The sequence below is a fragment of the Scleropages formosus genome, chromosome 19 (assembly GCF_900964775.1).
Source record: "Scleropages formosus chromosome 19, fSclFor1.1, whole genome shotgun sequence".
NCBI lineage: Eukaryota > Metazoa > Chordata > Actinopteri > Osteoglossiformes > Osteoglossidae > Scleropages > Scleropages formosus.
Window position 1 is genome coordinate 20,587,008 of NC_041824.1, and position 27,759 is coordinate 20,614,766.

Here is a 27,759-nt window from a genome sequence, read left to right on the forward strand (position 1 = left end):
TCATTTTAACGGAGGAACAAAAATGGCCATGCATTTCTGGGTTTAGTTGTTCGCAGACTGAGTGAAAAAAAACACTAAATTATGTTTTCAGACACTTGAGAACAGAAGGACCACAGTTCAAAGAAGCCAAACTAGAGTGCGGACGGATCTTCTGGTAGTTGAGTTCTTCTTAAAATCGGCGATACAGTATCGTTTAGAAGCCCAGCCAATCAATTATTAAACTGACGCTAATGGCTTCTTCTTGCTAGCAGCAACAGCACTCCGCTGCCGAAAAGGCTGATTATTTCCCTGTAAAATAAGCCGACACGGTAACTACAACTTCCAGTTTTCAGCCGGGCATCGTTTCGGACTGTGGCCGTGTTTTGACGTGTCGGGAAGGTGCTGCTGCTCTGGCGCTGACGGGTGTCGGGAATCCCGTCGCAGTCCAGTGTTTGTTTCTTTGGCCGGCTAACCGAGGCTAGCTCAGGCTTGCGATACTATCGCGATAGTTAACAGCAGTAGCATTAGCAGCAGCTAGCGCCACGGAGCTAACGCCCAGGTTTTCGTGAGGAAACAGTCTTTATTATACTAAAAATCGCCAATAGGCTACTTCACCGAGTGGGACAAATGCACATGTAAGTATTATATTGCGTCTTCCACTGACATGTTTTCCTACTCAGTTAACTCTGAGCTGTAATTCTTGTTACATACTACTACCCAAAATAGTTTGCTGAAAAAAAGCACAAAACACAGACAGCGCCACGACGTACACATGTGACATGATTCGTAGTTTTAAAATAAATGTCTGCCAACAGCTGTATATTGAAATGTCTTGTTTTAGATCTGTTGTGTAATATTAGCTTTTTGTTTACTGATTTTAAATTATACATGATTAGCAAAAGCGAAACCCTGACTAGACACTTGAGAAGTGAAGTCTCGTCTCCCCTTGGTGCATTATTTTTAAAACCTCCACGTTGTCAAACCTTAAGGCTTAACTGGCCTCAGAAGTACCTTTAGTTTTCTGTTCAAATTAAGCATTATAAGAGGGGAAATAGCTTCTTTTGACATTTCCATGGTTTGTCAGTAAGCTTGCGTGTTTTCTGTCTTGGTTAATTGTAGTTGATCATTTTTAGGAACTCCAGCACATTGTGTGCGTTCATGTTTTCTATTTTGTATAATTATACCTTTCACCTGGTGAAATGTCTTTAATATTAGTAGTTGGTCGCAAAGGCTTTAAAAGCTGTAAACAGATAAGGTTACAGTAAACCTGTTTTTTCTGTTTGGTTCAGAATGTGGTTAGCTTGGAGCACTCAATGTCAGATTTCAGTTTGAAACAGCTGTTTTGTTTATGTGTTGCAGATTTTCTTTCAGAACAGGATTTTGTACTTAAGTTATATTTGAGTTATGACTCTAGTTGTCAGCTGTCATCTCCTGTCTTTCAAAAATGTTTGGAACACCTGTTCCAAGATATTTGGATGTTTTGACAAACGCTGCACTGTTTTTTGACACCGGCCTGCTGGGAGTATTTATGTTAAGTCTATATTTGGACAGATTTATCTCTTTATTAGGAAATAGTTCCGTACAACAGCTGAAATTAATTTTGGCAGCAGGTAGAGTACTGGTTAGTGCTGCAGAAGGATGATTCGAGGTTCAATTTCTGCTGTAATCATACCTGAGCAAGGTACACAGACTTGCTCTATTAAAAGTGAGCCATTCGTAAGGCTGGGTGAATCACTTTTGAGAACAGCATCCCGTTAATAATATTTACAATTTGTCATCTGTTATTATTATTATTAATATGATAATAATAGCAAAATTATTTCAGCCCATTTTGAGTATGGTGGAAACTTGCCAGTATTGTGAAGATCAGTGATTTAAGAAGTTTTGAAATAAACCCATATGTGTTATAGATTTACATGAAAGCAAAATTCCTTGTTTTGAAATCAGCATTATGCATTCTATTTTCTCATTTTGAATAGTGGTGCGTCAAGTCTGTATCTTAACAGTAAGCTTTCTCTTTGGATTTCAAGGCTAAGATAAATTCTTCACATTTAAGTAAGAGGATAGTGTGTGTTGTGGAACTGACATCTGTAATGGAACAGAAATAGAAATGTAAATGTAACTGAAACAGAAAACAAGTGCATATCCGAACTTTACATAAGCTCATTCAAAGAAGTTAAGTTACTATGTGCGTAAAATGCTCTGTATTTGCTCAGAGCTTAAAATGTTTTGTTAGTTGAGGTTCTCCAATTGAGGAGATAATTTCCAGAATAAAGGTTACACTGCCATTTCCTTTTGGGAAAAACAATAACTGATCAGTTCATTCTTGGCCATTTTCTGGCTCTAAAATATCTGGCTATGAGCTCATGTCCTCAGAATAAATAATAGTTTTAAGTGCTCATCAGTCTGGAGAGAGTAACAGAATCAAAGCTGAATAGTCTGCTAGTCATCAGTTCACTCTTAAGTGTAAAAATGGCAAATAGTAAAGACCATAGTGACTCCAACCCCAAGTTGGCAGCTTTCACAAGGAGCAAAGAGTAAAAAATCTGCTTTTAATCATGTGCAGTTGATGTCTGTACTCATGCAGCCTCAGAACAGCTAGAATAAAACAAACTGCAGTTAAAAATTTCAGAAATGTTACCTAAATGATTCTGTAGTGTATTCTCTAGACAAATTATTCTAAAGTGTCTCTATTTAACCAAAACTCGAAACGCTACATTTGGTGAAAATGCAGTGTCCACCATCAAATATTTTATTCCAGTGGTCAAGTCTAGTGATTGGGGAAAAAAAGGTGGTTTGGTGATACTTTTTGTCTCCTGACCTGGATTACCTGTTATCAAAGAGAAGACCCTGAATTCAGGATATTGTGCTGTTAGTTATTTTCCATCCAAATATCCATACATTATCAGTAACTACTTCTCAAATACAGAGTAGTGGTGTTCCAGAGGATAAGAGGTGTAAGGCTTAATTGCTTTCTCTAAATTATTTTGGTGTTTTTTTATTTTTTTCATGCATACAGTGATTTGCATGAACTAGTAATGTGTATTGTGTGTTTAATATTTCAGTTCAAGAGACACATAGTTCAAAATAAGTTAAATATTGTATTGGCCCACCTTACAGTTTCAAGACACATTTTGTTTCTCGTCAATGAAAAGGCATTTTCAGTAATTCATCAATGTTTCATTCAGTGTGTGTGAACCTGAGCTGTAAACTGTGAATTAAGCCTCATTAGCACCAGGATGAAAACCTATGCTTTATTTAGAAGAACTGTTACATACTAATCTTAAGACGTCTTCCTTTCATGTTGTTTGTAAATGTAAATATGAAGAATCTTACTAGGCAATCTGATTTTTCTTTCTGCTGTTTGCTCATTTCCTAAATTCCTTTTCTCCTTTGTTGTTAGAAACCAGTTGGAGGTCATTCCTGGGTGACAGACGAGAAGATAGTGGATGCTTTGACTTAAGCTGCCGTGGGACTTTGGTTGGGGCTGCTGCGTCCCCTTGTGCTTAGAGTGCTCTTCTCTACACCACGTCCTGGTGCAGAGTGATGACCTCACAGCAGCATCCTCTCCCCCACGCAAACACCAGCCCTCCCTTACTCATCCCCCGGGACCCTTCTGCTAGCCAAGGCAGGCCCTCCACACATCCCAGTCAGTCAGACTCTTCACAGAGCAACCCTTCTGGTACGGCCACAGGCCGGGACATTAACATGGGTGGTGTAGGTTCCCCTTCATCGCTTGGGGACACCAGTGGAAGTGGTCTAAACAGAGTTGTGCCCTCAACGTCAGCAGTTTCATCGTCATCACGGAGGCCGCTGACTGGCCGTTCTGAGCCATGGCCGGAGGAGGCAGTGGACAACACGTATGGACTGTACTCCTTGCACCGCATGTTTGAGATTGTGGGAGCCCAGCTGACCCACCGTGATGTGCGGGTGCTTTCCTTCCTGTTTGTTGACGTTATTGATGAATATGAGCGTGGGGGCATCCGAAGTGGGCGGGACTTCCTGCTGGCTTTGGAGAGGCAGGGTCGTTGCGATGAAACAAACTTCAGGCATGTCCTGCAGCTGCTACGCATCATCACCAGGCATGACTTGCTGCCGTACGTCACGCTCAGAAAGAGGCAGACTGGTAAGAGTGCATCTGGCCTGAGCCACACAGAGCTTTTTTCACCTTCTTTGAAGTGTGCTGTTGTAGCACAATTTTTTTTTTTTTTCTTTAAAGAAATTGAGCTTATATACAGCTTATTTTGGTCATTCAGTAAATAACTTTTGTGAAACACAAATTCTATTTTCAGTCAGTACGAAGGCCAATGTTACTTAAAAATGAGTAGTTAAAAACATTTAAGCCAACTTGTTTTTCTAGAATCCTGTATTCCCATATTCTTGTCTTTCCATAACCTTGAAACTTATTTTTGATTGCAAACTTCCATTTAGTGGTTGACTGGTAGTGGTTTTAAGGTGGTCATACACAAATATAGAGTGGGGTCGGGTCATCAGCGTAATGCATTTTTTTTCCATGTTGTATTTTCTATTAAATGCAGCTTTGTTGAGAATTAAGTACAGTATAAAGTAAAACTGCGTTCTTAACAAATGTCAGAATTTCTTTGCAGATAAGCAAAGATGTTTTTTTAAAAAAACATTTATTAATTTAGTTTAAAATATTTATTTAAAATGTATTTAAAAACAACTTAATTCGGCCCATTGCTTTTTTAAATGGTCAGCAAGTAGTATAGTGGTTAGAGTTGCTGCCTTGTAATTAAAGGATATAGGTTGAAGTCTCTACTTCCACTGGAGTTCTCTTGAACAAGATTCTATTCTGCTTTGCTGCAGTAAATATTTCCCAGCTGTTTAAAGGGGTAAATCATTGTAATACTCGACTAACATTCTAAGCCACTTTGGAGAAGAGTGTAATCTAAATGAATTAATCAATGATTCTACTGTCAGTCTCACATCAATAGAAGGGGGGAGCACTGATATCACAAATTTTTTTTCCTTTTTTCTCTCCCCCTTTAAATCACTAGCATATGTACTATAGTTGGCTGCTGCTAAATCTGACTGTCCATGGCCTATGGGTGTATTATGAAGGTCTTTAGACATTGTGCAGTCCATCACTTCTGTTATCATTCAGAATTTCTGATGGAACACCTGGGAGAAATGTTTTAGTCAAGGGGTCGGAAGTGTTAAGTGACAAACTGAGGTCTCCCAGGTTTAATCTGCTTGTAACCCAGTGAAGATTATTTGGTAAACTACTTATGCATACAATTCTGTGGGTATAGAAATATTGTTGACCAATTAACTCCTTGTTCGCTGCACTACCGTCACATCCATAACTACTAAAATAGATGAATACTGTATATTATGTGGTTATAGAGACAAACTGGGAAGGCTGGCCAGAAAATAAATGTTCTCCATAAGAAGGAGATGAATACTTCATGAGGGTGGTGATAAAGCAGGTGCTTTACAACACAGTAGCATGTACTTCACTTAGTTTAGTACTTAGTTTATGCATAAGTTATATGCATTTTATATCCATAAAATATGAAAGTTTATAGCAGACATTGTCAGCTTCTGCTGGAAGCTATAAGGGAAGTTCTCAGAATTTTTGCATTGTGATTTATGTGAGCTTTGCATAAAGGATTAAATTGTGTTGCTCTTGTCTTGCTGCTGTTAAAGGTGGGCGTTTTCCTGTGCAGTCTTTGCTCCACATTACAAACCACCTGATACCTTAAGCTGTTAAGACTGTAACAAGCCTTATCTGAGGGCTGTACAGGAAAACCCCTGATTTCTGTCTAATAGGATTTTTCCTTTTCTTTTGCTCTTTAGTGTGCCCAGACCCAGTGGACAAGTATCTGGAGGAGACATCTGTACGTTACGTGTCTCCTAGAGGAGGCGAGAACAAGGAACCCACTAGCCACAGAAGGACAGGTCTGTGTGTTGGTTGACAATGTCACTTTATTGGAAATTCTCCTCCTTGTAGTAACTTATCCAACATGCTTGAACTTCCCAAATTGCTGAGTAATGGAAAAACTACAGGAATCACTAAGTGTCTGAATATACTGCGGTGTGTAATAAATGTTATGCCGTTTTGCAATACAGCTCTGTAGCCCAAGCTTTTTAACTTGTATGTGAAACTTAAAATGTCAAACATTTTGGTGCAAACAAAAGCAAAAATGAAAAACAGTAGTCTATCTGGCATTTTTCCCATGGAAGAATAATATTGAAAATGAAATTTCAGAGAGAAATTCATTCTTTCTTTGAGTAGCATATGTAATATGAGATCTATGGAAAATAAAAATCACACTCAAAATATTTTTCAAACCCTGAATTACAATATGAAGGTGTATTTTTATGTCACACTGGATTTGCAGTGTAAAGGGAGCATAGTTTAGAAGTTGTAACCTCAGTAAACTTGGTATTATTAAAGCTCATGTGAAATACTTTTCTTTGGCTAGCTAGCATCCATATGTACAATGGTAAATTTTACTTCAATGTACTAACAGTATAGTTTGACTTTTGAGTTGGGGAATATTTAGGGAGAATGGTTCTAAAAATAATGCTCTTAATTGATAAACTTCCTACAAAGCTTAGTAACCATCCATCGTCAACAACCACTTGTCCCGAGCAGGGTCGCAGCGGGCTTAGCCGGGTGCCTTGTGATGGACTGGCATCCCGTCCTGGGTGTGTCCCCTCCCCCTCCAGCCTTGCGCCCTGTGTTGCTGGGTTAGGTTCTGGTTTACCGCAACCCAACTTGGGATAAGTGATTTCAGACAGTGTGTGTACTTTCTTTCTTTAACAACATGTAAAACCCTTACTGTAATACTGTAACTTTTTGCAAAAGGAATGCTTGGAAACCTAAAATATGCTCTTTCCCATTGACGCTAACACAGAAGACATTAAATATCATCTAAAACAAATATTTTTGTGAAACCTCTGAGTGGCTAAGATGTTTTCACAGTACTGTACGCATTATAAGAATTTGAGTTGATTCGTTATAATCAGTTTGTTTTTATGAATAAGCACATGATTTAACATTAATTTGAATCTTGGTGCTTTCGTATGGCACATTTTCTCATAAAAGGCTGCACTGTAAGAGCTGTGTTACTTACATAACCAGTGCTGCCTAAAGTGACATTCAGGCATCTTTTAAGGTGATATGTTTAAAAATGGAAAAACCAGTAGTTGTGCTAAGATAAGATCAATGTGATTATTCTGAATGTGCCCCTGATTCCTACTGAGGCACGTTATATTGTCATGTTTGAAAGTAAGAATGAAGCCCTGACTAAGTATGGTTAGTATACTGTCAGATAACATTTTACATTTTGTTCCTTTTTAAGAAAGCATAGAAGTTGGTTTTTATGGAATTGTTCCTTTGCTGTACCTTTTAACATAACTGCATTTTTAAGTGTCACTTGTTGGATCTACTGCATTAAAGGAAAGTAAATATTTAATATGCAATCATACAAGTATCTTGAACTGCCACTGGCAAAGATTGGCTTTTTAAACTCTCTTAAGTAAACTGTAAAAACCACTTTAAAATTTCATAGGGGTATAATGGGGTCTATTTTTTCAGCATGCAGTGATTTGACTGCCATATAAAAATGAAAACAGTCATGCCTCCAGGCTCACTTCAGCGTTTAAGCCTTTAGATTGTGCTGAAGCTTCTTGATATTCTTTCCAGCCCCCACAGGAAACAAAATGCTAAATGTCCAGGTGAAATGAAATGTTCTTTACTGAAGAATACGCTCAACTGCTGTGTCCAAAAAGCTTATTTCAAACACTAAAATTGAGCAAAAATTTGGAATGCTGCTCTGCACTTGACATTTTTTTTCTGGCATAGTCATGATGTCTGTATTTCACGTCCAACAGATATCTGTAGTACTCCACCCTTTGTTCTTCTGCATTATTTCTGTCCACCATTGAATGTTCAGTATAGCCAACTGTAACTTCTCCTTCACAGGTCCGCAGCCTGTTATTTGCTGCTCCCCAACAGGTCCCCAGGTGTGCCCGCCACGTGTTAAACCAGGCCCTCCTGTACCTAGCCGCAAGAGGAAGAGGGCCCACACTGCGGCTGACTGCAGAGAGAAACAGACCTGTGGTGAGGGCCCAAGGCCGATCCAGTGACTTAAAGCCAGTAATGTCAGTTATAATTGTTCCCAGCCCTTGAAACAACCTGGAAAACACCAGAACCTTTTCTGTGCTTTAGTTTCTGTTTGTGGAACCCAAGGGTTAAGTATCTGAAATCTTCAACCTCTTTCGTCGTTCGTTACGCTGTTACCTGTATGACTGTTACGTGCAACTTTTTAACAAGCTTTAAAAAAAAAAAAAAAAAATAGTGGTATTGGTATGATTTATTTGAAATGTAATAAAGCAAATACAACGATATCTTTAAATTCTTGAATGATCTTTTTTTGCAGATATCCGCCTGCGGGTCCGTGCTGAGTATTGTCAGCATGAGTCAGCTTTGCAAGGTAATGTCTTCTCTAACAAGCAAGAGGCTCTGGAGAGACAATTTGAGAGGTTCAACCAGGCAAACACCATCTTGAAGTCCAGAGACCTGGGGTCTATCATCTGTGACATCAAGTTTTCAGAGCTAACCTACTTAGACGCTTTTTGGCGGGACTATATCAATGGCTCACTATTGGAGGCATTAAAGGGTGTCTTCATCACAGACTCACTCAAGCAGGCTGTGGGCCATGAGGCCATCAAGCTCCTGGTCAACGTAGATGAAGAGGACTACCAGGCTGGGAGACGTAAGCTGCTCCGGAACCTGGTCGCGGGCACAGGAGCTGGAGGGAGCAGAGAGCCTGCTTTGTTATAGGGCTTGTGTCTGTCTGGGAAAGATGGGGCAGAGGCACTGGTCCCATGCAAGTGTCTCAGATAAGGGACAAGTAGGATGTACAAAGATCATAACTTGGGAATGTTGTGTGCAGGACAAGAAATTGTATCTGGTATACAGTATGTGAGATTTATTGTGAAGATTAGGGAGGAGTAGAACCAGTTTGTTACCCCTGTCATTTGTTGTGCTTTGGGTGAGATGTTGAAGAGAGGGCCTGGGGAAGTCTGATGTTGGGAAATGTTGGCAGCATGTTGTGTGCAGAAATAATTTCCTGACTCGGATGGGTTTTGGTGTGGACTCTAGATTGCAATGTGAACATTTCCCACACCGTCAAAGTCATGTCTGAGGTTAAGATGGGTGTCAAGAGTTCCCACTGTTTTCAGCTGTGCTTGCTTTATTGTGCATTGGAAAGGTTTCGTTAGTAGAAGTCCTGCAATCCCCTGCATGGGATCCGCTACCAGGAGAGCTGCTGTTCATGTGTTTGACCACCATTATAGATCAACAAACTACTGGCAACTCGCTGCAGCTGTCTGACCAGCAGAGTTGTATTCAGTTAGTTCCTGCAATCCAGTTTTTTTTTTTTTTTTGTTTTTTTTTTTTTAAATGGGAGGAAAAACCTTTAGTCAGCTTTGTTACTGATGTGAATGCCCTTTAATTCTTGTTCTGAATCTCCAATTAGAAGATGGAAACATTTCCATAGTTAGTGTTTTGTTCTGACTCCTAAATGCGATTTGAGTTGTTTGCCAACACCTACTTGCAGGATATCGTGAGGTTTTCTTGCCCTTCATTTGGGATGTGTGTAAAAGTGGAATTGCACACCTATAAAAGTAGTATAAATTGTTACATTGGGTATTGATTTAAAACTGTTTATTAGACTGTAAAACCATCTGCATTGTAAAGAATGTAAGGGCAATGGCATGTACAGTCCTCTCCTGACTATGACAATGACCCCCCCTTTCGTTCCATAAACTAAGTCAGTCATCCTGCCTGGTATGGTATGTAGAGCATAAATGTATACATTTGAACTGCTTGGGAATGGTAATCGGAACAGTTGAAACACGTTGACACAGTCTGGTGACAAAAAGGCTCAAGATCACTTCTGTCGAGGTTCTGTGACAATGTATGAAGGTAGAGACGTTAAGACTGACCATAACGAAGTGGAGATGGACAAAGAAGAAAATATATACTGTGAATGTCCTGTTGCTCCTAAATTTTGTTTTGAAGAAGGGAAGGAAGTTCTTGAGAAGAGAATTATTTTTTGTGGTAATTACAACCAGTAGAGTAAATTGGGTGTTTGACAGTTCCAAGAAAGCCAATTTTGTGCCATTTTAATCACACAGAATGTTTGCAGTGGTGTTGAACTATGGAGATTGTCACAGACCTGTCCTCCCTTCCATTGTACATATATAAATAGGTTAACATTCAGCTTACATTTATAAGAATCTGCTTGCTCAGTGTGTCTGCGCTTGTATGAGGCCAAGAGTACACCCAAGAGTTGTCCATGATAAGTTGTCTTGGAAAATCAAGAGGCAGTGTACATTGTTACATTCTTTAATTTGTGTTTTAATTTATATATTTCAGTAATATTTTCATGTTTTGTGTGAGGTGCTTCATACAAATAAAAAAAAAAATCCTATATTTAAAATAGAGCATCAGTACAAAAGTGGTAAGTCGCCAGACCTTACCGAGTAATGCTATTAAAATACTTGGGTCACCAACAAACTGCCACTGGTTTTTAGATTTTCCTGGTGGAATAATATGACAAAAGCTGGAAAATTGGTATCTATTATATAGGTTATAATATTATATACATACAGTTAGTGTGTTTGGTAAGTCCCCATGAATCTGATGTATTGGAAAAAACTATAAATCACACTGACATAGAATTAAAGTAAATATGAAATGTTATGATAGCTTTGGAAGATGATTAGTCCTCTTCAGCTGCTATTAATACAATTATAGATCTAAAAGAGATCATTTTAGTTTTTTTCCATTGTTTTATGTTTTGTATTGTGGTATTTACAGTTGTTTTCGCCATAGCCAAAGTATTCAGAACTAAATTGGCCTGTGAAACACAGCCTGAAGGGGCCACACTGGAACGTATTGGATAGAGCACTTTATTTTTACAGTGTCTAAAACTTAACCTGTATAAACCTCCATTTGTCCTGCAGTACAGAGATGTTTGAAATGCAACAAAACACCACCCTTACTTTTTGCCTTACCACTTTGCAATGAGTTTTCCCCATATTAAATTATTTTAATTTTGACCAAGAGAGATTGTCCTTTTCAGTGTGGGTATTTCTACATAATGGGTAGATTGTTACATTAATTGTCAGTATAAATCAAGAAGATGTATTGTCTAAAAAAAATGAATAAAGATGTTGCATAATCTGTTTCACTAGACATTTTTGAAAACTTCTGGATTTTCTTTTACCTCAAAAGACTTCAGAGATATAATTGCCTTCATTTACTTGTACTAGAAAACTCTGGACTAGGCTGCTTGAACAATAATCTCTTATGTTCTTCCTGTGTATTATGCGGATTATAAAATTATAATTAAGAATTAACTGTCAATCTAGTTAGACCAGGTTTAGAGAAGGTGTTGTTACCTGTATGGTTTAATGAATAAAATATATCATTCTTAAAAATGTTAGTAACAGTAAAAATATGTATGTTCACCAGTTCTAGTTGTAGATGGAGCTAATCAATTTATTTTCCTGTTTAGTTTTGCCCTGAGTTGCAGCACTTTCAGCACAAAGAAATTGAGTTTTAGTCATGGGTTGTAACTTTTTTATCTTTCATTTTACAGGAAAAAAATCTACATTTAAAGAAATGGAAATGCAAAAGTATTTGTAGTTTTGTTTCCTTGCAGTTACTCAAAGGCCAACTATTATTTCTTAAACACCAGAAAACAAGTGTGTCTTGTCAGTGTTAAACAAAATCAAGATTAATATGTTATCAGTTCCTCAGCTCTAAAACATGAGAATGTTTGTCTGGTACTTAAATCCTGAAATTAGATTTTTTTTCAAATTTATTAGTTACAAAATACAATTCCTCTGCTTTTAGGTTTCGATGAACATACATCAGTGTGTTTGATTTCCTCTCTGAATCTCCTCGGTAACTTTATTCATCAGTCCTGTACTAAGACCAGGAGTGTGGAGGAGAGTACAACTTTCCCATTCAGGGCCCTTACTCTGAAATAATGTAATAATGTACTTTCTCCATGTTTAGAGAAGCTTCCCACATAATTCTTTTAAGAGAATTTGGACTTGTAAACAAAAGTAATTTAGCATAAAATCAGCACAATTTATTTAATGTTTATGATAATGGATTTTTTTTAATGCTTCCTTTGATATTAGTTCTGAACCTGGGCTGCACATCTATACAGTATCCACCTTTGCCAGGAAATGTGCAACTCAGAAATTTTGTCTCTATAATCTGTAATCCCTTAAGTGGAAAACTTCTAAAGATTTAAAATTCTAAAAGCTGAACAGGCAAAGGAAACCTGAAGTGATAAAATGGAATTCTCTTGAAAGGCAGTATCATTACAAATGGCGAAATGCACAGTTTTTTTGATACTTAACATGTACAAGAAAGCAGTAAAAGAGCCACAGAATGCATCTATTATTTGTCTGCTTGTGCAATGCAGTGACATAGTGGTCCAGAGTCTATCCAGGAAACATCAGGCACAAGGTAGGGTGTACCTTTGATAGACACTGCATCACCACGATTACATACATACGCTAATCAACCAGTCAACCAGTTCACCTAAAAAACATCTGGACTGTGGTAGGAAACCAGAGCACCCAGGTGAACACAAAACATGCGAACTACACAAAGACAAAACTGAATTTCAGCCCATGTTTGAACCCACTCCAGTGAAAGTGATTCACCTACTGCATTGCTGTGGCCCTGAAGAATAGAGAAGAACAAAGTAATGGAATATAAAAATAAAAGCGAAGGAATTGATGAGGGAAAGGGACACATAAAGGGAGGGGGCATATTTGTACAGTAATTATGGACATAAAGGTCTTAAGGCTGGATTGAAATGTGTCCAGAGCAGTTCTGATATCCTGGATCTGCTGTTGAACCAGCTCTGTGTGTTTGAAAAGACACGGCGGGGGTTTTGTTTGTTTTGTGGGAAAAATGAGTCTCCTGTGACTCACGGCCTGTTATTTATTTTTCCAATTCAGATTAAGGCTAATGAATTATTTTACTGAGATCTCACTTTATGAGCAGATCTGTGGGGGCTGACAAAGACAAAGACCTTGAATAGACATGTTTCTGGGCCAAGCAGACAGTGCTGTCACTTTTCCTATTAAAGGGGGCAACTTTTTTGCTGCTTATAACATGGACATGTTTAGGTTTTGTTATCATACCATTGCTTACTTCATGTGTGTTTCTCTACATTGGCTATCTCTTCTGCGCCTTTGCCCAGGAAAATTATGCATGAGAACTTGATTCTTTCCGCTCTCCTCAGCTTCCTACCTAGAGAATCAGATCTCAGGTTGGAGGAACCCACCTTTATTGTATCCACTCTGACCCACTTTGTTCTGCATCCAGTAGCTGGACTGCTGCCCACACTTAGCCAGTGCCCAGGCATGATTTTCTGGGACCAGAGACTTGTGGTCATACTCTTCATATGCAACATATTAAGTAGTTTGTGGTGAGCTGCTTTTCTACACGAGTTTTGTTTCACCACCTTGTAATAATTTTCAGTGTTGCTCGTACTGAAAATTTCAGGGGTGCCACAAAGCAGTTCAGGTGTAGATTTGGATCCAGCTCAGTCTGCGTGAGGTTTTCATGTTCTCCCTGTGTCTGTGTGGGTTTCTTCCAGGTGCTCTGGTTTCCTCCTTCATTCCAATATTCCAATATAATGCTACATTGCCCTTGGTGTGTGAATTATTGAGTGAGTGCGAGAGTGTGTGTGGCTACCATGTGATAGACTAGCGTCCTGTCCAGGGTGTACCCTCCTCAGCCCTGCACCCAGTGATTTCAGGATAGGCTCTGGACCACTGTCGACCCTGACCAGGGAAAGCGGTTGATGAAAATGGATTCAAAGAAGGATGAAAATGTGGGCTTTTCTGTTTTTTTAAGTCTGTTGAAAACATTCCATAAAGCTATTAGTGTCAACATGTTTCTTGTTTCCAAAAGTACTGTGGTTGATTGGGTAAATTGTTGATTTGACTGAATACTGTGTTTCAGAGATGCCTGAATATACCTTCATTACTGGAGCTTGACCTTTCTTCTACTTCTTACAGCCCTACAGAGACATTTAAGCATGGTAAAAATCAGGAAAAACACAGTAGCAAAGACACCCAAGAGAAATGCCATCACGTCAACACTGTGGTAAGCATACCAGGGCATTTTATATGACTCTGTGCGAAGGTGCGAAGCACCTTTGCGTCTTATGACAAACTCTAACCAAAAGATTGCATTGTCCATGGGTTTAAGAGGCTGGTCATGGTGCAGCTGGGACAGTCTATGCATATTGGACCTATAGGACTGCTTTTCATCCATGATATCTTGTAGACTCTTTGTCAGAGATTCCACCTCTAGATTTGTCACATCCAGAACTTTGGCTGCTCCTCTTTCTTCAAGGCGGACCATGTTGTCAAACTGGTCAAAGATGAGTGGCAGCCCAAGGACGGGGATGCCATGGTAGATGGCCTCGTAGATGCCATTTGTGCCCCCATGTGTGACAAAAGCACGAGTTTTGGGGTGGCCCAATAGGTCGTTCTGGGGCAGCCAGTCCACCACCATTGTGTTGTTGCCAAGAGTGGAGGGTCTCGGTCCTAGATGCCTCCATATTACTTTCTGGGGAAGTCGGGCAAAGGCAGATGCAATAACCTCTGATATTTCAGGCAGGAGGCTTCCAAGCAGAGTCCCTAAAGACATGATTACCACACCATGCTCTCCAGAACTCTGCACAAACTCCTCGAGCTCTGGAGACAAAGGATTCGCCGATCGACACTGAAAGCCACCTATATACACCACATTGGGCATCGTGGGCCGGGGAAACTCAAAAACAAAGTCCACCCGCATTAGCCACAAATCAGCCCCCTGCATAAGAGAATAAATATTTGTAGGGGAGCCAAGAAACTGGTCGCAAACACTTTGGTAATAAGGTCTTGTGATGACATGGTCAATATAAAGTCCTATTCCATAGTGTAGGAAGTTCTTCAGTTTATTCAATAGGGTCATTTGGTCAGAGACCAATGAACCAATGGTTGGGATGTAGGACAGAGGGGAGGGTGCAATAGCAAAGTGCGCCTCTCCGTTAGTGATCCAACGGGCATTGAACACCATAGGTAAACCCAGATAACTTCCCAGTATCACACCTCCTCCAAAGCCTGGATCAGTTAACATCAAGTCATATTGTTCTATCTTTAGCTTCTGCACAAGCTTCCTATCTTCTAGAATTGTCCGGACCATCTCGGCACTGCCTCGATGGGCCTCAGACAGCATGGAAACAACTTCTTTCTGCAAGGCAATGAAAGCCAGAACAGACCTGCCTTTCTGAGAAATCTCAAGGTTCCTTCTGAGAAAAGATGCCATATAGCCCGGGTCCTCCACGCTGCTTCTCTCCAGGAGGGGAACAGTAATGGAGCTGTAGTGGGGTGCCTCTTCTGCTATGTACCAGCTGGTTGAGGAGCGAATGACGGTGATGATGTGTCCTCGCTGGTGGAGCTTCCCAAGGAGCACATTCATATTGAGCCAGTGACTGCCATCCACTGGATACACCAGGATCTTCCCAGCCTGGGACTCGGTGCAAAAGCCCCCCAGTAGGTAGATGAGGGACAATGTAAGGACTGGACCCGGCACCATTAGTTGTCTGAGGAGGGCAAGAAGTATTTACAAAATTGCAGTGAAGCACCTCAAATTTATCAAAACCCGTAGGCTTCTGCGGTTGGTGTCAACTGACTGGAAGTTTTGTACTTCTGTCCCACACGACGCAGTGTAATCCAGAAGTACAAAACTCCCAGTCAGCTGTCACCTCGAATTTGTTGGATTGTTAACATTCATTGCTCTTTATGTCTTTTTGTAGTTTCTGTAGTACTGGATCTTTGACAGGGACCCCTATCACCAGGCCTATATTTAATGTTGAAGGAAAATTTCCTCCTCATGAGCAGATTTTCATTTTTGTGGGAGGCAGAAGTCTAGTGCACACCCCAGCTACACATACAATCAATTTTGGCATTATTTTCATAGCTGAGGATAAAAGGATGGCCATAACTTTAGAAACCTGAAAAATCCACAATTGGAGCAGTAGGATATAGAGAATTTAGGTTTTCTGTTTCTTGAGGTTGAAAAGGTTTGAGGAAGCTGTGGTGGTTAGTAAAAAACAGAGAGAAACATAATCCAGTCTTTGGAATCCGAATCAGAGTTACTGTTTCACAAATAACCATTTTCTGCCCCAAACAGGGAATTATCTAACGTTAAAGTAACGTGTTTTATGAACACTTATGAATCACAAGGCAAAAAAGTTGTACATGCAAAGTTATTGTAATTTTCTTGGATTTTTATTGCTTGGTATTACGTACGTTTTTCATAATTATTTTAACTGTCCTTGCCACCATCCCATCAGACACATAGAATAGACGCAAAATATGAAATTCACACAGAAACACTGTACCTGGTATTGGAAGCGCTCACTGTTCGGTAACCGATGGCTTTTTTGGTGGTTCCAGAAAGTGGAGTTCAGTCCAGATGTGAAGTCTTATCCCTGTTGGCTCACGTTGTGTCTCACACTAGGATCACCCTCTGAAAGTTTATTCATTCCCTGCGACTGAAGGAAAGTGTTTACTTTGAGCTACACAAGGTGGGGGAATGAACTTTGAACAATTTTATCTCCTCCTCTAAAATTATGGCAGAGAGGAGGAGCAGGAATTTAATCTGAGTCATATGCTGTGCAGCACAAAGCCTGCTAACAAAACCATCTTACATTTGTGCTTTATTCTCCGAGCCCTTAAGGAGATTTGTGCAGCAACAAAAACAGTTTGGACAAGCTGATCGGGAATATGTGAGAGTTCAGCGCAAAATTCTGCAAAGGGGCATATTTCCCATCCAAAACTACATTTTAACCCCCCCTTTGCATGTTTTAGCAAAAAATTTCAGATTTAAAAATGACTTCATAGCCGCTAAAACGTACATAGAAATCACTCATCGTGCATTTGGCAGTAGTTTAATTGAATTTCCAAATAAAAACAACCATCATGCCAGTTTATTCCAGTGTTCTCATTGCACACACACACACGCACGCACGCGGTGGAATGAAACAGCCTCAGTATATGGGTTTCAGGTCAACTTAGTCACCTGTGGCCCAGTTGTCAGTGTTTGAATTAAAAGCTGTATAGAACAATATTAATAGGGACGTTACACTATTGTTTTGCTCCATTATGTCACTGAAGACCAGTTCCTGCAGGGAAACATGAAACGCAGGTAGGTGTGTGAATGTCCCCTGTTCACTGGTATAGTTTTACCTCTGAGACAATCCAATCCCACGGGGAAAAGAAAAAAAAAAAAGTAGTGAGGAGATACAGGAAGAGTGGACCGTGGCTCACTGAGCGTGTGTCTCAAAGCGGAAAGGATGAGAGCGGCGGTCCTCCTCGGATGGAGGTCTCTTTGGATGCTCGTCGCAGGTCAGCGATTTTATTGATTCCGTTTATTGCCATCGCCATGATGAGGGCAAAAAGTATTGACAATATGTATGTCTGGCGTTTCATATGTGGCCCACGCTCTTCTTCAGAATCAAAGCTCTGCATCCAGCAACACACACACTGCGCTCCGAGAGAGTGTAAAAAACACCTGCCTAGGCTGTACTGTACTGTACTGTGTCCTCTTTTCCCCAGGTCTCTGGCTCCACTGTTTGATGTCGCACGTCAACAGCAAAGGTACTCAGTTAAACTTCCTCCATTAGTGGCAAGTTGGTGCTTCTAAATGTCCGAATTATTAGCATCCTTTTTTACTACTGCTGAACACCTGAATTTGCTTAATTGAAACAAATCTAAGTAAAAATGCGGTGTAAAGTATGGGGTTGCACTAACGGAGTGATTACTGGAACCCGTGGGGAACCTGCTGTGTTTTAGCTCTTCCCAGAGTGCGCCTGGTAAATGGCACGGACAGCTGCTCGGGCAGGGTGGAGGTGCACCGGTTGCGCCAGTGGGGGACGGTGTGTGACCACTCGTGGGATCTGCGAGATGCCCAGGTGGTGTGCAGGGAGCTGGGCTGCGGGGCGGCACTGGATGCCTTGCCAGGAGGTTATTTCGGCAGAGGCAGTGGCCAAGTTCTAATGGATGCCATGCAGTGTGTGGGCAATGAGGAGAGCGTAATGGAATGCAAGATGATCTCGATACGCCCCCACTGCTTCTTCCATGGGGGTGCCAGCGTCATATGTGCTCGTGAGTGTTAACATGGCACACTTGCTCTGCGTATTGGGGCTCTTTAGTCAACAAATGCATACAGTGCTGCTTGAAAGTATATGAACCTATAGGGATGGGGATTATTCTTATATAAAATATTAAAACAAAATTGTGAAATTTAAATGTTAATATAAACTTATAAAAAGGGTAAATGACTATGATTTACATACCTGATTCTACTTATCTGGTTTAACCAATGACACTTGGGCTTCACTTATTTTTATACCTGCACTACTTGTGTGTTTCTACTACACATACGATTTCCTCTAAAGCAACATATGGAACTGGTCATTACACACCTATTATGTCATATGAGAAACACTGATTCTTTTTAAATAACCCTTTCATGGTAAAACGAAGAGACACAAGAGGTACACATATTTTGAAGCAGCACTGTATGTCGCTCATAATTATGCATATTTTGGGGTTATACTCCTCCTTGTCCAGTGTACGTCATTCCTGTTATTCACATTTTACTTTTAACACAGATTGTTTTTTTTTTTTTTTAAACTGCATTGCAGCACTCCCCTTTGCTACAGTAACAGCTCTTTGCACTCAGTGTTAACTTTCATAGCCAGAACGTTTTCTCATCTACAGTATTTTTTTAAATTTCCTACCAGAAAAAGGTTTGGATTCCTAATGAAAATCAAGTTTCAGTCACTTCTCTATAGCAATAGTATCGTGTTGCAGTTTGGAAAACTTTCTTGTCCTTATTTCACTATTTTCTGTTCTTTTGCTTTTTTTATGCTGCCGTATTGAATAACCAGGAAAGCGTGAAGAGCCGCACAGTAAGTTCATTCACAAGAAGCGGATGCTCCGCTCACTTATCTTACTGTATGACAGCTTTGTGCTCTCATTCAAGGGCATTCACTTTATAAGAATTGTCCAGGCGTGTGTGCTTCCTATTAAAAGAAGACACTCTGTGTAGAATTACTGCCACAAGAGATTTTTTTCCCCATGCCACCCTTGCTCAGAAATACACCACAAAGGTTACACAGTCGAGATTATGAATTGTATATATTTCCCCTGTAGCCCAGTTCACGTCTTCATTTTATGCATACAGACAGGTTGTCTATAAATATGTGATTCATCTTGTTGTACCCTCGACATGTAAAATTCGGACATTCTTAGTGTGTTTCTGAAATTCCCTCAGGTGGCGCGAGACTCCGCTTGGTCAACGGCGTTCACAAGTGCTCCGGGAGAGTGGAGGTGTACCAGTCCAGCCACTGGGGGACAGTATGTGATGATGACTGGGACTTAGGAGATGCTCAAGTGGTGTGCAGGGAGCTGGGCTGTGGCGTGGCTCTGAATGCCACCGGAGAGAGCAGCTTCGGGATAGGTGTCGGGATGCCCGTCCTCATGGACAACGTGTGGTGTACCGGGACCGAGGGCTCGCTGCTGGACTGTCCTTCACTGTCGTTCTGGCAGCACAACTGTGCTCACAATGAAGAAGCTGGTGTGGTTTGTGCAGGTCAGAGAGCAGGGGAACTGCTGTGGAGACGAAAACAATTCACTGGATCACAAAAAAGGCGTTACAGTTATCTTGTTATAGAAATTTCTTCATCTAAAAGACGTTCAGGCTATAAAAGACAATCGCAGACTAAAATGAAAAGATGACAATAGAAGTAACTGGAACAATGAACACGTTCAGTTTGCCTGAATGTAGCATTGTTGGTGGTAGTTTTTCGGCCAGTTTCTATTACATCTGGACACTAAAACACTTTTCCATATCACAGGTAACTCTGCAGACCCCGAGCCTGCAGAGATGACAACATTGTCCAGTGAATTGTACAGTGAGTCAGTTCTGTATTTATTATAGCCTATGGTGCAGTAATTTATTCATGAAAACTTAAAGCCAACAGTAAAATTAAATTATTAATTTTTAATGCCAGGTGCTTGAAAACAGACACAAACACGTAGTCTGATATCGCTTTTCCCAAGCGGGGTCATGGTGAACAGAGCCAAACCCGGCAACACAGGGCGCAAGACTGGAAGGGGAGGGGACACACCCAGGACGGGACACCCCAAGCGGAACTTGAACCTCAGACCCATCAGAGAGCGGGCGCAGGCCAAACCCACTGCAGCACCATACCTCCTCCTCCTTGAAAACATTTAATTTCATCTTATCTCATCTCATCTCATCTCATCTCATCTTCTGTCCCGCTTGTCCTAAAAGGGTCACGGTGGCAGCAGGGAGAGCAGAGAGGCCCAGCCGCCCCCAACTTCCTCCAGCTCAACCTGGGGGATCCCCAGCCGTTCCCAGGCCAACTGTGAGATATAATCCCTCCAGCGGGTCCTGGGCCGACCTCGGGGCCTCGTCCCAGTTGGCCGTGCCTGGTATACCTCCAAAGGGAGGCGCCCAGGGGGCATCCTTATCAGATGCCCGAACCACCTCAACTGGCTCCTCTCAATCTGGAGAAGTAGTGGCTCTACTCTGAGCTCCTCCCGGATGTCCAAACTCCTCACCCTGTCACGGAGAGTGAGTCCCAACACCCTGCGGAGAAAACTCATTTCGGCCGCTTGTATCCGCAATCTTATTCTTTCGGTCATCACCCGAAGTTGATGACCATAGGTGAGGGTAGGGACGTAGATCAACCAGTAAATGGAGAGCTTCGCCTTATGCCTCAACTCCCATTTCACCACTACAGTCCGGTACAGCGACCGCATTACTGCTGCCACTGCTCCCAGTCTGTGGTCGATCTCAGGCTCCCTTCTTCTCTCACTCATGAACAAGACCCCAAGATACTTGAACTCCTCTACCTGGGGTAGAAACTCTCCCCTTACCTGGAGGGGGCATACCATCCTTTTCCATGAGAGAACCATGGACTCAGACTTTGAGGTGCTGATCCTCATCCCCACTGCTTCACACTCGGCTGCAAACCGTTCCAGTGCGTGCTGGAGGCAATCATGTGACGGTGCATATCACTCGAGTTTAAGAGTTCTTCAAAGTGCTCCTTCCACCTCCGGACAATGTCCTCATCAGAGGTCAGAGTTTCTCCACTCCTGATAAACACAGCCTGAGTGAAACTCCTCTGACCCCTTCTGAGCTGCTGGATGGTTCTCCAGAACCTCTTTGAAGCCGACCGATAGTCGTTTTCCATGGCGTCTCCAAATTCCTCCCATGCCCAGGATTTTGCTTCTGCAACCACAGCTGCTGCTGCCTTTTTCGCCTGCCGGTACCTGTCTGCTGAGTCAGGAATCCCCAGAGCCAACCAGACCCTAAAGGCCTCCTTCTTCACCTTGACGGCTTCCCTCACCACCGGTGTCCACCAGCAGGTTCTTGAGTTGCCGCCCTGGCTAGCACCAACAAGCTTTTGGCCACAGCTGTGCTTGGCTGCTTCCACAATGGAGGTTTTGAACAGGGTCCATTCAGACTCCATGTCCCCTACCTCCTCCGGGACATGGGAGAAGCTCTGCCGGAGGTGTGAGTTAAAATCATTCCCGACAAGGTCCTCTGACAGTCGTTCCCAGCACACCTTCATTAAACGTCTGGGCCTACCGGGTCTATACATCAGCTTTCCCCGCCATCTGATCCAACTCACCACCAGATGGTGATCAGTTGACAGCTCAACACCACTCTTCACCCGAGTGTCAGGAACATGTGGCCTCAAGTCAGAAGAAACGACTACAAAGTCAATCATTGACCTTTGGCCCAAGGAGCTCTGGTACCAAGTACACTTATGAGCATCCTTGTGTTCGAGCATGGTGTTTGTTATGGACAAACCATGACTAGTACAGAAGTCCAATAACATTTCACCAATCGGGTTCAGATTGGGCAAGCCGTTCTTCCAAATCACCCCCCGCCAGATTTCCCAGTCATTGACAACGTGAGCGTTGAAGTACCCCAGCAGGACTATGGAGTCTGTAGGTGGGGCCCTGTCCAGAACCCCACCCACCTTCTCCAAGAAGGCTAAGCATAAGGCATAAGCACACACAACAGTCAAAGTTTTCCTCTCTGCAACCCTAAGTCACATTGAGGCAACCCTCTCGTCCACCGGGGCAAACTCCAACTGTATGGCAGTCAGCCAGGGGCTTGTGAGTAAACAGGATATCGTTTACTTTGCCCAGAATAGGGTCACCAGGACCTACCCCTGGAGCCAGGCCTGGGAGTAGTGTTCCTAAGCGAGCGCCTGGTGGCCGAGCAGCCCACGTAGCCTGGCCGGGCTCAGTCCGAATAGGCATCATGGGGGGGCCGTGTGGGCCCACCACCTGCAAGGTCCAGCATGGGGATCGGTTGCAATGTATACCTGGCGGCAGGAGAGGGCGAGGTGACGCATGGCGTCGTAGTCATTCGCAATGGAAGCTGGCTCTTGGTACGTGGAATGTCACCTCGCCTGGGGAGAAGGAGCCAAAACTGGTGCGGGAGGTTGAGAAATACCAACTAGATATAATTGGGCTCACCTCCACTCATAGTGTTGGCTCTGGAACCAAACTCCTCGATAGGGGGTGGTCCCTCTCCTACTCAGGAGTTGCATGAGGTGAGAGGCGCCAGGCGGATGTGGGGAAAACACCTCATAGGATTTATATTGTGCCATTCAGTTAATGATTTGCTAAATTAGAGCTAATTGTTTACCAGTTCAGCTTGAAGAAAAAAAATGACGAAGCTGCCAGGACCCTGACTTGAGATCAATTTTTTTCTTAACAGAATCAGGCCTCTTTTGTTAGATAACTGTGCAGGGGAAAGAGTGTGTAGAACCAGCCTAATATTTCTCATTTCTTAAATATAATCCTCCTATATGTTTCATATAAAATTTTCATTAATTCATTCAGTGATCATTCATGTAACAGACCAAACATTTAAAAAGTACCAGACACTGTGACAGACACAGACTTTCAATAAATTAATTCAGTGTTCAACTAAAATAACTTTACTTATCTCTGCTCCTAAACCAGTAATCCTGAAACGTACCCCCCCCCCCCCCCCCCCCAACCCCTGCCAAAGGACAGGCTATTGCAAACTGACCTGCAGTAAAATCACTTTTAATTATAGCTCAGACAGGTGTCAGGATTGCCCCTTGTGGAAGATAAGGCCAAAGACATGCTGTTCAGGTTCCCCAAAGTGTGCGACTGACATAGAAAGAGTGTGTTCTACTGATGTATGGATGAGTGACCCAGTGTAAGTAGTGTATCTAGCAGTGTAAGTCACCTCGGTGAATAAGGTGTTTGAGCTGGTAACACTACATAGAGTTAATTGGAAGTCGCTTTGGAGACAAGTGTTTGCTAAATAAATGTAAAGATAAAACTTAATTTCTCCCTGGAAAATTCAGTTGGACCAAGTACGAGTTCCTGTGGGACTCCTGTTTAAGATCCATGTTTAAGGAAGGAATCAGTTTAGCTTAGTTTCATCCCTGACATTCATTTAGGACAGATGTCTAGAAGGCTGAAAATATGGATTCTTTGTAACTGAGGTGCACTGTTCATTTTTAAATGTAAACTTTTTTTTTTTTTTTTTACATTAAATCTTTAAAGACTTCTGTAGTCTGTGTTCTACACCTAGCAAGAGACTGAAGGACCTGTTTTTCTTTCTACAGCCCCACAGAATGACGAGGTGACAGAGACCTACGGTGAGTAAATTCGGTGTTATTACTGGGGAGAGACAACGACATTTGAAATGATATAATGAAGTTGAATTATGGCATCAATTTAGAGTGGATTCTAAGTGAAGTGCACACAAGGAGGTTTATTTGTGATTGAGGTTCAGATCTAGGTGCAAGGCTAAACACTTGGAATAAAGGTGCAGGTCCCATGGTCAGGAGTGTAAATCACGGGAACCAGGTTATCAGACAAACTCCTACTGGGGAGAAGGGGTTAAATATGAGATTACCGATGAGAAAACGGTGTGCAAGTCCAGTCATCTGGACCCTATACAGAAAGCACAGGCTGCAAGGCACAGGTACACCTTGACTGTGATGCCGTTATCCAGGTGGTCCCCGAATTACGATGGGGTTACGTTCTCCATAACCTATTGTAAGTTGAAAATGCATTTAATACACCTAATACACACCTCTGCGTGACAGACTGGGAGATGTAGATCGCTGCCACTGTCCAGCATCGCAAGAGAGTATTGCTCTGTGTATCCCTTGCCCAAGAAAAAATCAAAATTCAAAATTTAAGAACGGTTTCTCTTGAATGTCTATTGCCAGCTCACCATCGTAAAGTTGAAAAAATCACAAGTCGAACCATCGTAAATCAGGGAGCACCTGTATTGCAATTAACACTTTATTTTGATTAAAATTAAAAGTTGTTTAAAATGACTGAAAATAGAAAAATGTATCATCTTCACAACCTCCCGAAGATCACTGATCATTGGCAGTGTTTGTCAGGTACGGGTCACTTTCAGTTTTTTTTTTTTTTTTGTCTCCTTTTTGTCGCTCCTTTTTTTAACAACTTTGAGTTACGTTAAAATAATAACTAGTTTGGAATGATTAGAAATAAAAAGACATACCCTCAAAAAAACCCCTATCCAGTGCTAATTGTTAATAGACTCATTCCGTAAATGTGAAATGTTCGTCACGGCACTGTCAGGCTGAATGAGGTGGTCCTACAGTCCACTTTTATTTCTATTCTTTCTAGGTGCCTTTTATAACCAGAAAACTGGGGGACATGGAAATGCAGGATACGTTTGCTCTGCAGCAAACAGAAATTTTTGAAAGTAGACGAGTGATCAGAACAGTAAAAAATGTGACATACATTTTAAATGTTTGTATCTGCAATAAAAATTCACTAATCAAACTTTCTTAATATATGGACCCAGCGTACTACGTCTTTGAAAATCCACATGTACCTTTTGTTGCTTTCCAGCTGCCACTCCAGATGCCCGTTGTAACAAAACGGATTATCACAGTGGATCAGGTCAGTGTTCACCACAGTGGAAAAACTGTGATTTTAAGTTTAATTTTTTTTTTATATGTCCCCAGTTTTTATTTCAAGTGGTCAGCAAGCAAAAACGTGAATGGAATCCTTACAGTTAGGGGTCAAGTGTAACAAATATGAATTAAATCATCTTGTTCCTGTAACTCAAGCTGTTAGTCCTATAGCTCATGTAAAAGAAATGAACACTTGGTGGTGCATCTTGGAACATTAACATAAAATCTTTATTCTGTTAAAGGTGACTCTTATACCCAGGAAACAACAGATTTTTACAGTGGATCAGGTCAGTGCCCATCACTGGGTGGACACATCACTGGCTTCGACTCGCCATCAGTTACTTTAAGATGTATCTTAGAAACACTGTAGAGTTCATACTTCCGAAATTTGAGCATTGTATATTTAATTTTCATCGTTACACAGAAATAGGTGGTAATAATTCTCTTTAGGTTTTAAATAATATTCTTTGAAGTTACATTTTCTTGCAGATAAAAGTTTTCTATGTTTCAGTATATCTGAGCAGAGTCAGCTTCTCAAGTGGAATTATGAATTTACATGATTTTTGGCCTTACTGAGAGTAATCCTTTAATATTGCTTATTTTTGTATTTCGGTACTACAAGTACTGATAATTTGTGTTTTCTGCCTTTCAGGTGACGTCGCCAGTGGCCAATTTATGGAAGATATATCGAGTGAGTACATTGGGTGTCCCTTATGGGTCATCCTCCTCGCTAACTGGTGTCACACACTGCAGTACCAGTGTACGGCACAAACACTGTGCTACGTGCAGTTAATATCACATACCTTCTTTTACCACATAAATAATCTCTATCGACATTCATCATAAATAGGAAACGGATATTTATTCTGGGTTATGTCAATATTCATCACTGCTGGCAGATAACGGTCTTCAATTCTTTATTTGTATCTTTCAATTTCCCTTATTTTTCGGTAATAATTTCTGCTCTACCAGTAGTTATAGTTGTGTTTCTTCCTACAGCCACCCAGAATGATATGGTGACGGAGGCCTACAGTGAGTAAATTCAGTGTCAGTTTTTTGGGGCAGCTGTAAGATAGCATTGTTACTAGAGGATGATAAATATTTATAATGTCACTGGAGTAATTTAAGTTAAATTTACTATCAGTCCCAATGGAATCCTTACAGTTAGGGGTCAAGTGTAAGAAATATGAATTAAATCGTCTTGTTCCTGTTCCTGTAACTCAAGCTGTTAGTCCTATAGCTCATGTAAAAGAAATGAACACTTGGTGGTGCATCTTGGAACATTAACATAAAATCTTTATTCTGTTAAAGGTGACACTTCTTACACCCAGGAAACAACAGATTTTTACAGTGGATCAGGTCAGTGCCCATCACTGGGTGGACACATCACTAGCTTCGACTCGCCATCAGTTACTTTAAGATGTATCTTAGAAACACTGTAGAGTTCATACTTCCGAAACTTGAGCATTGTATATTTAATTTTCATCGTTACACAGAAATAGGTGGTAATAATTCTCTTTAGGTTTTAAATAATATTCTTTGAAGTTACATTTTCTTGCAGATAAAAGTTTTCTATGTTTTAGTATATCTGAGCAGAGTCAGCTTCCCAAGTGGAATTATGAATTTCCATGATTTTTGGGCTTACTGAGAGTAATCTTTTAATATTGCTCATTTTTACATTTCGGTACTACAAGTACCAAAGTACTGATAGTTTGTCTTTTGTGCCTTTCAGGTGACGTCGCCAGTGGCCAGTTTATGAACGATATACTGAGTGAGTACGTTGGGTGTCCCTTCTGGATCATTCTCCTTGCTAACTGGAGTCATACACTGCAGTACCAGCGTACCGCAGCATTGCAACAGATTGTCAGAGTTGTTCAGGAAAAATGATGTGATCCTTTTCTCTTACCTACAGATGAAATTTTTAGGGTGCGCCTGGTCAATGGCTCTGACAGCTGCAGCGGAAGACTGGAGGTTTATTACTCAGGCCGGTGGGGAACAGTGTGTGATGACAGCTGGGATCTGAGTGATGCCAGTGTGGTATGCAGAGAACTGGACTGTGGGACAGCAGTGGAGGCCCTTGGACAGGCGCGGTATGGACAGGGTACGGGTCCAGTCATCCTGGAGCATCTTCACTGTTCTGGTTCTGAACAGTCTTTGCTGGAGTGTCCACACAGTCCATGGGGTACCCAAAGCTGTGGACATCTCAAGGATGCTGCAGTCACTTGTTCTGGTAAGACATATTAGGTGAAGGTTTAAGAAGATAAAGTGGGACAAGCTGTGGAATTCTTCATTGTCATGGCTGGCAGTGCACGACAGCACGCCGAGCAAAAATATTGTTTCAGTTCTGTCCAGCTTGCTTCAGTCTGTTCCTTTTAACATTTTAACAGAATTCTTTTTTCTGATTCTTTTTCTGACAGCATCCATCCATTAGGGTCTACCCAAAGTGAACAGTGAGTAAATTCAGTGTAACAATAAGATTCTATCATGACTGAAAAATACGGACATATTTTATACTTCTCTGTATGCACTATAGTTGAAAAATATTTTGTTTTTAGGTACTCTCTGGATAGAATTAAAGTGAAGCTGGTATTGCTGACAGCGCCGTTTCACGAAAGGCCCCTCGGCCCATCCACCTGTCTAGTAACTGTTTCCCTGCCTC

The 27,759-nt window shown here is 41.4% G+C and overlaps 2 protein-coding genes and 1 long non-coding RNA gene across 3 annotated transcripts; 2 read left to right on the top strand and 1 right to left on the bottom strand.

Annotated features, from left to right (window-relative positions):
- Window positions 1–11,157, top strand: dedd (death effector domain containing). The gene is made up of 5 exons (XM_018760171.2): window positions 1–614; window positions 3,383–4,105; window positions 5,800–5,901; window positions 7,934–8,071; window positions 8,391–11,157. Exons 2-5 carry the CDS (start codon window positions 3,526–3,528, stop codon window positions 8,792–8,794), a joined length of 1,224 nt encoding a protein of 407 aa, XP_018615687.1. The 5' UTR covers window positions 1–614; window positions 3,383–3,525; the 3' UTR covers window positions 8,795–11,157.
- A 2,611-nt stretch (window positions 11,158–13,768) lies between these two features.
- On the bottom strand, window positions 13,769–16,580 carry LOC108939078 (UDP-glucuronosyltransferase 2A1). The gene is made up of 2 exons (XM_074559679.1): window positions 16,449–16,580; window positions 13,769–15,647 (listed from the first exon to the last, which is right to left on the bottom strand). The coding sequence occupies exon 2, from the start codon at window positions 15,638–15,640 to the stop codon at window positions 14,039–14,041; it is 1,602 nt and encodes a 533-aa protein (XP_074415780.1). The 5' UTR covers window positions 15,641–15,647; window positions 16,449–16,580; the 3' UTR covers window positions 13,769–14,038.
- Window positions 16,581–27,249: 10,669 nt separating this feature from the next.
- LOC108939265 (uncharacterized) lies at window positions 27,250–27,759 on the top strand. Its single transcript, XR_001966498.1, has 3 exons — window positions 27,250–27,330; window positions 27,518–27,550; window positions 27,656–27,759. It is a non-coding gene; the product is annotated as an uncharacterized LOC108939265 (long non-coding RNA).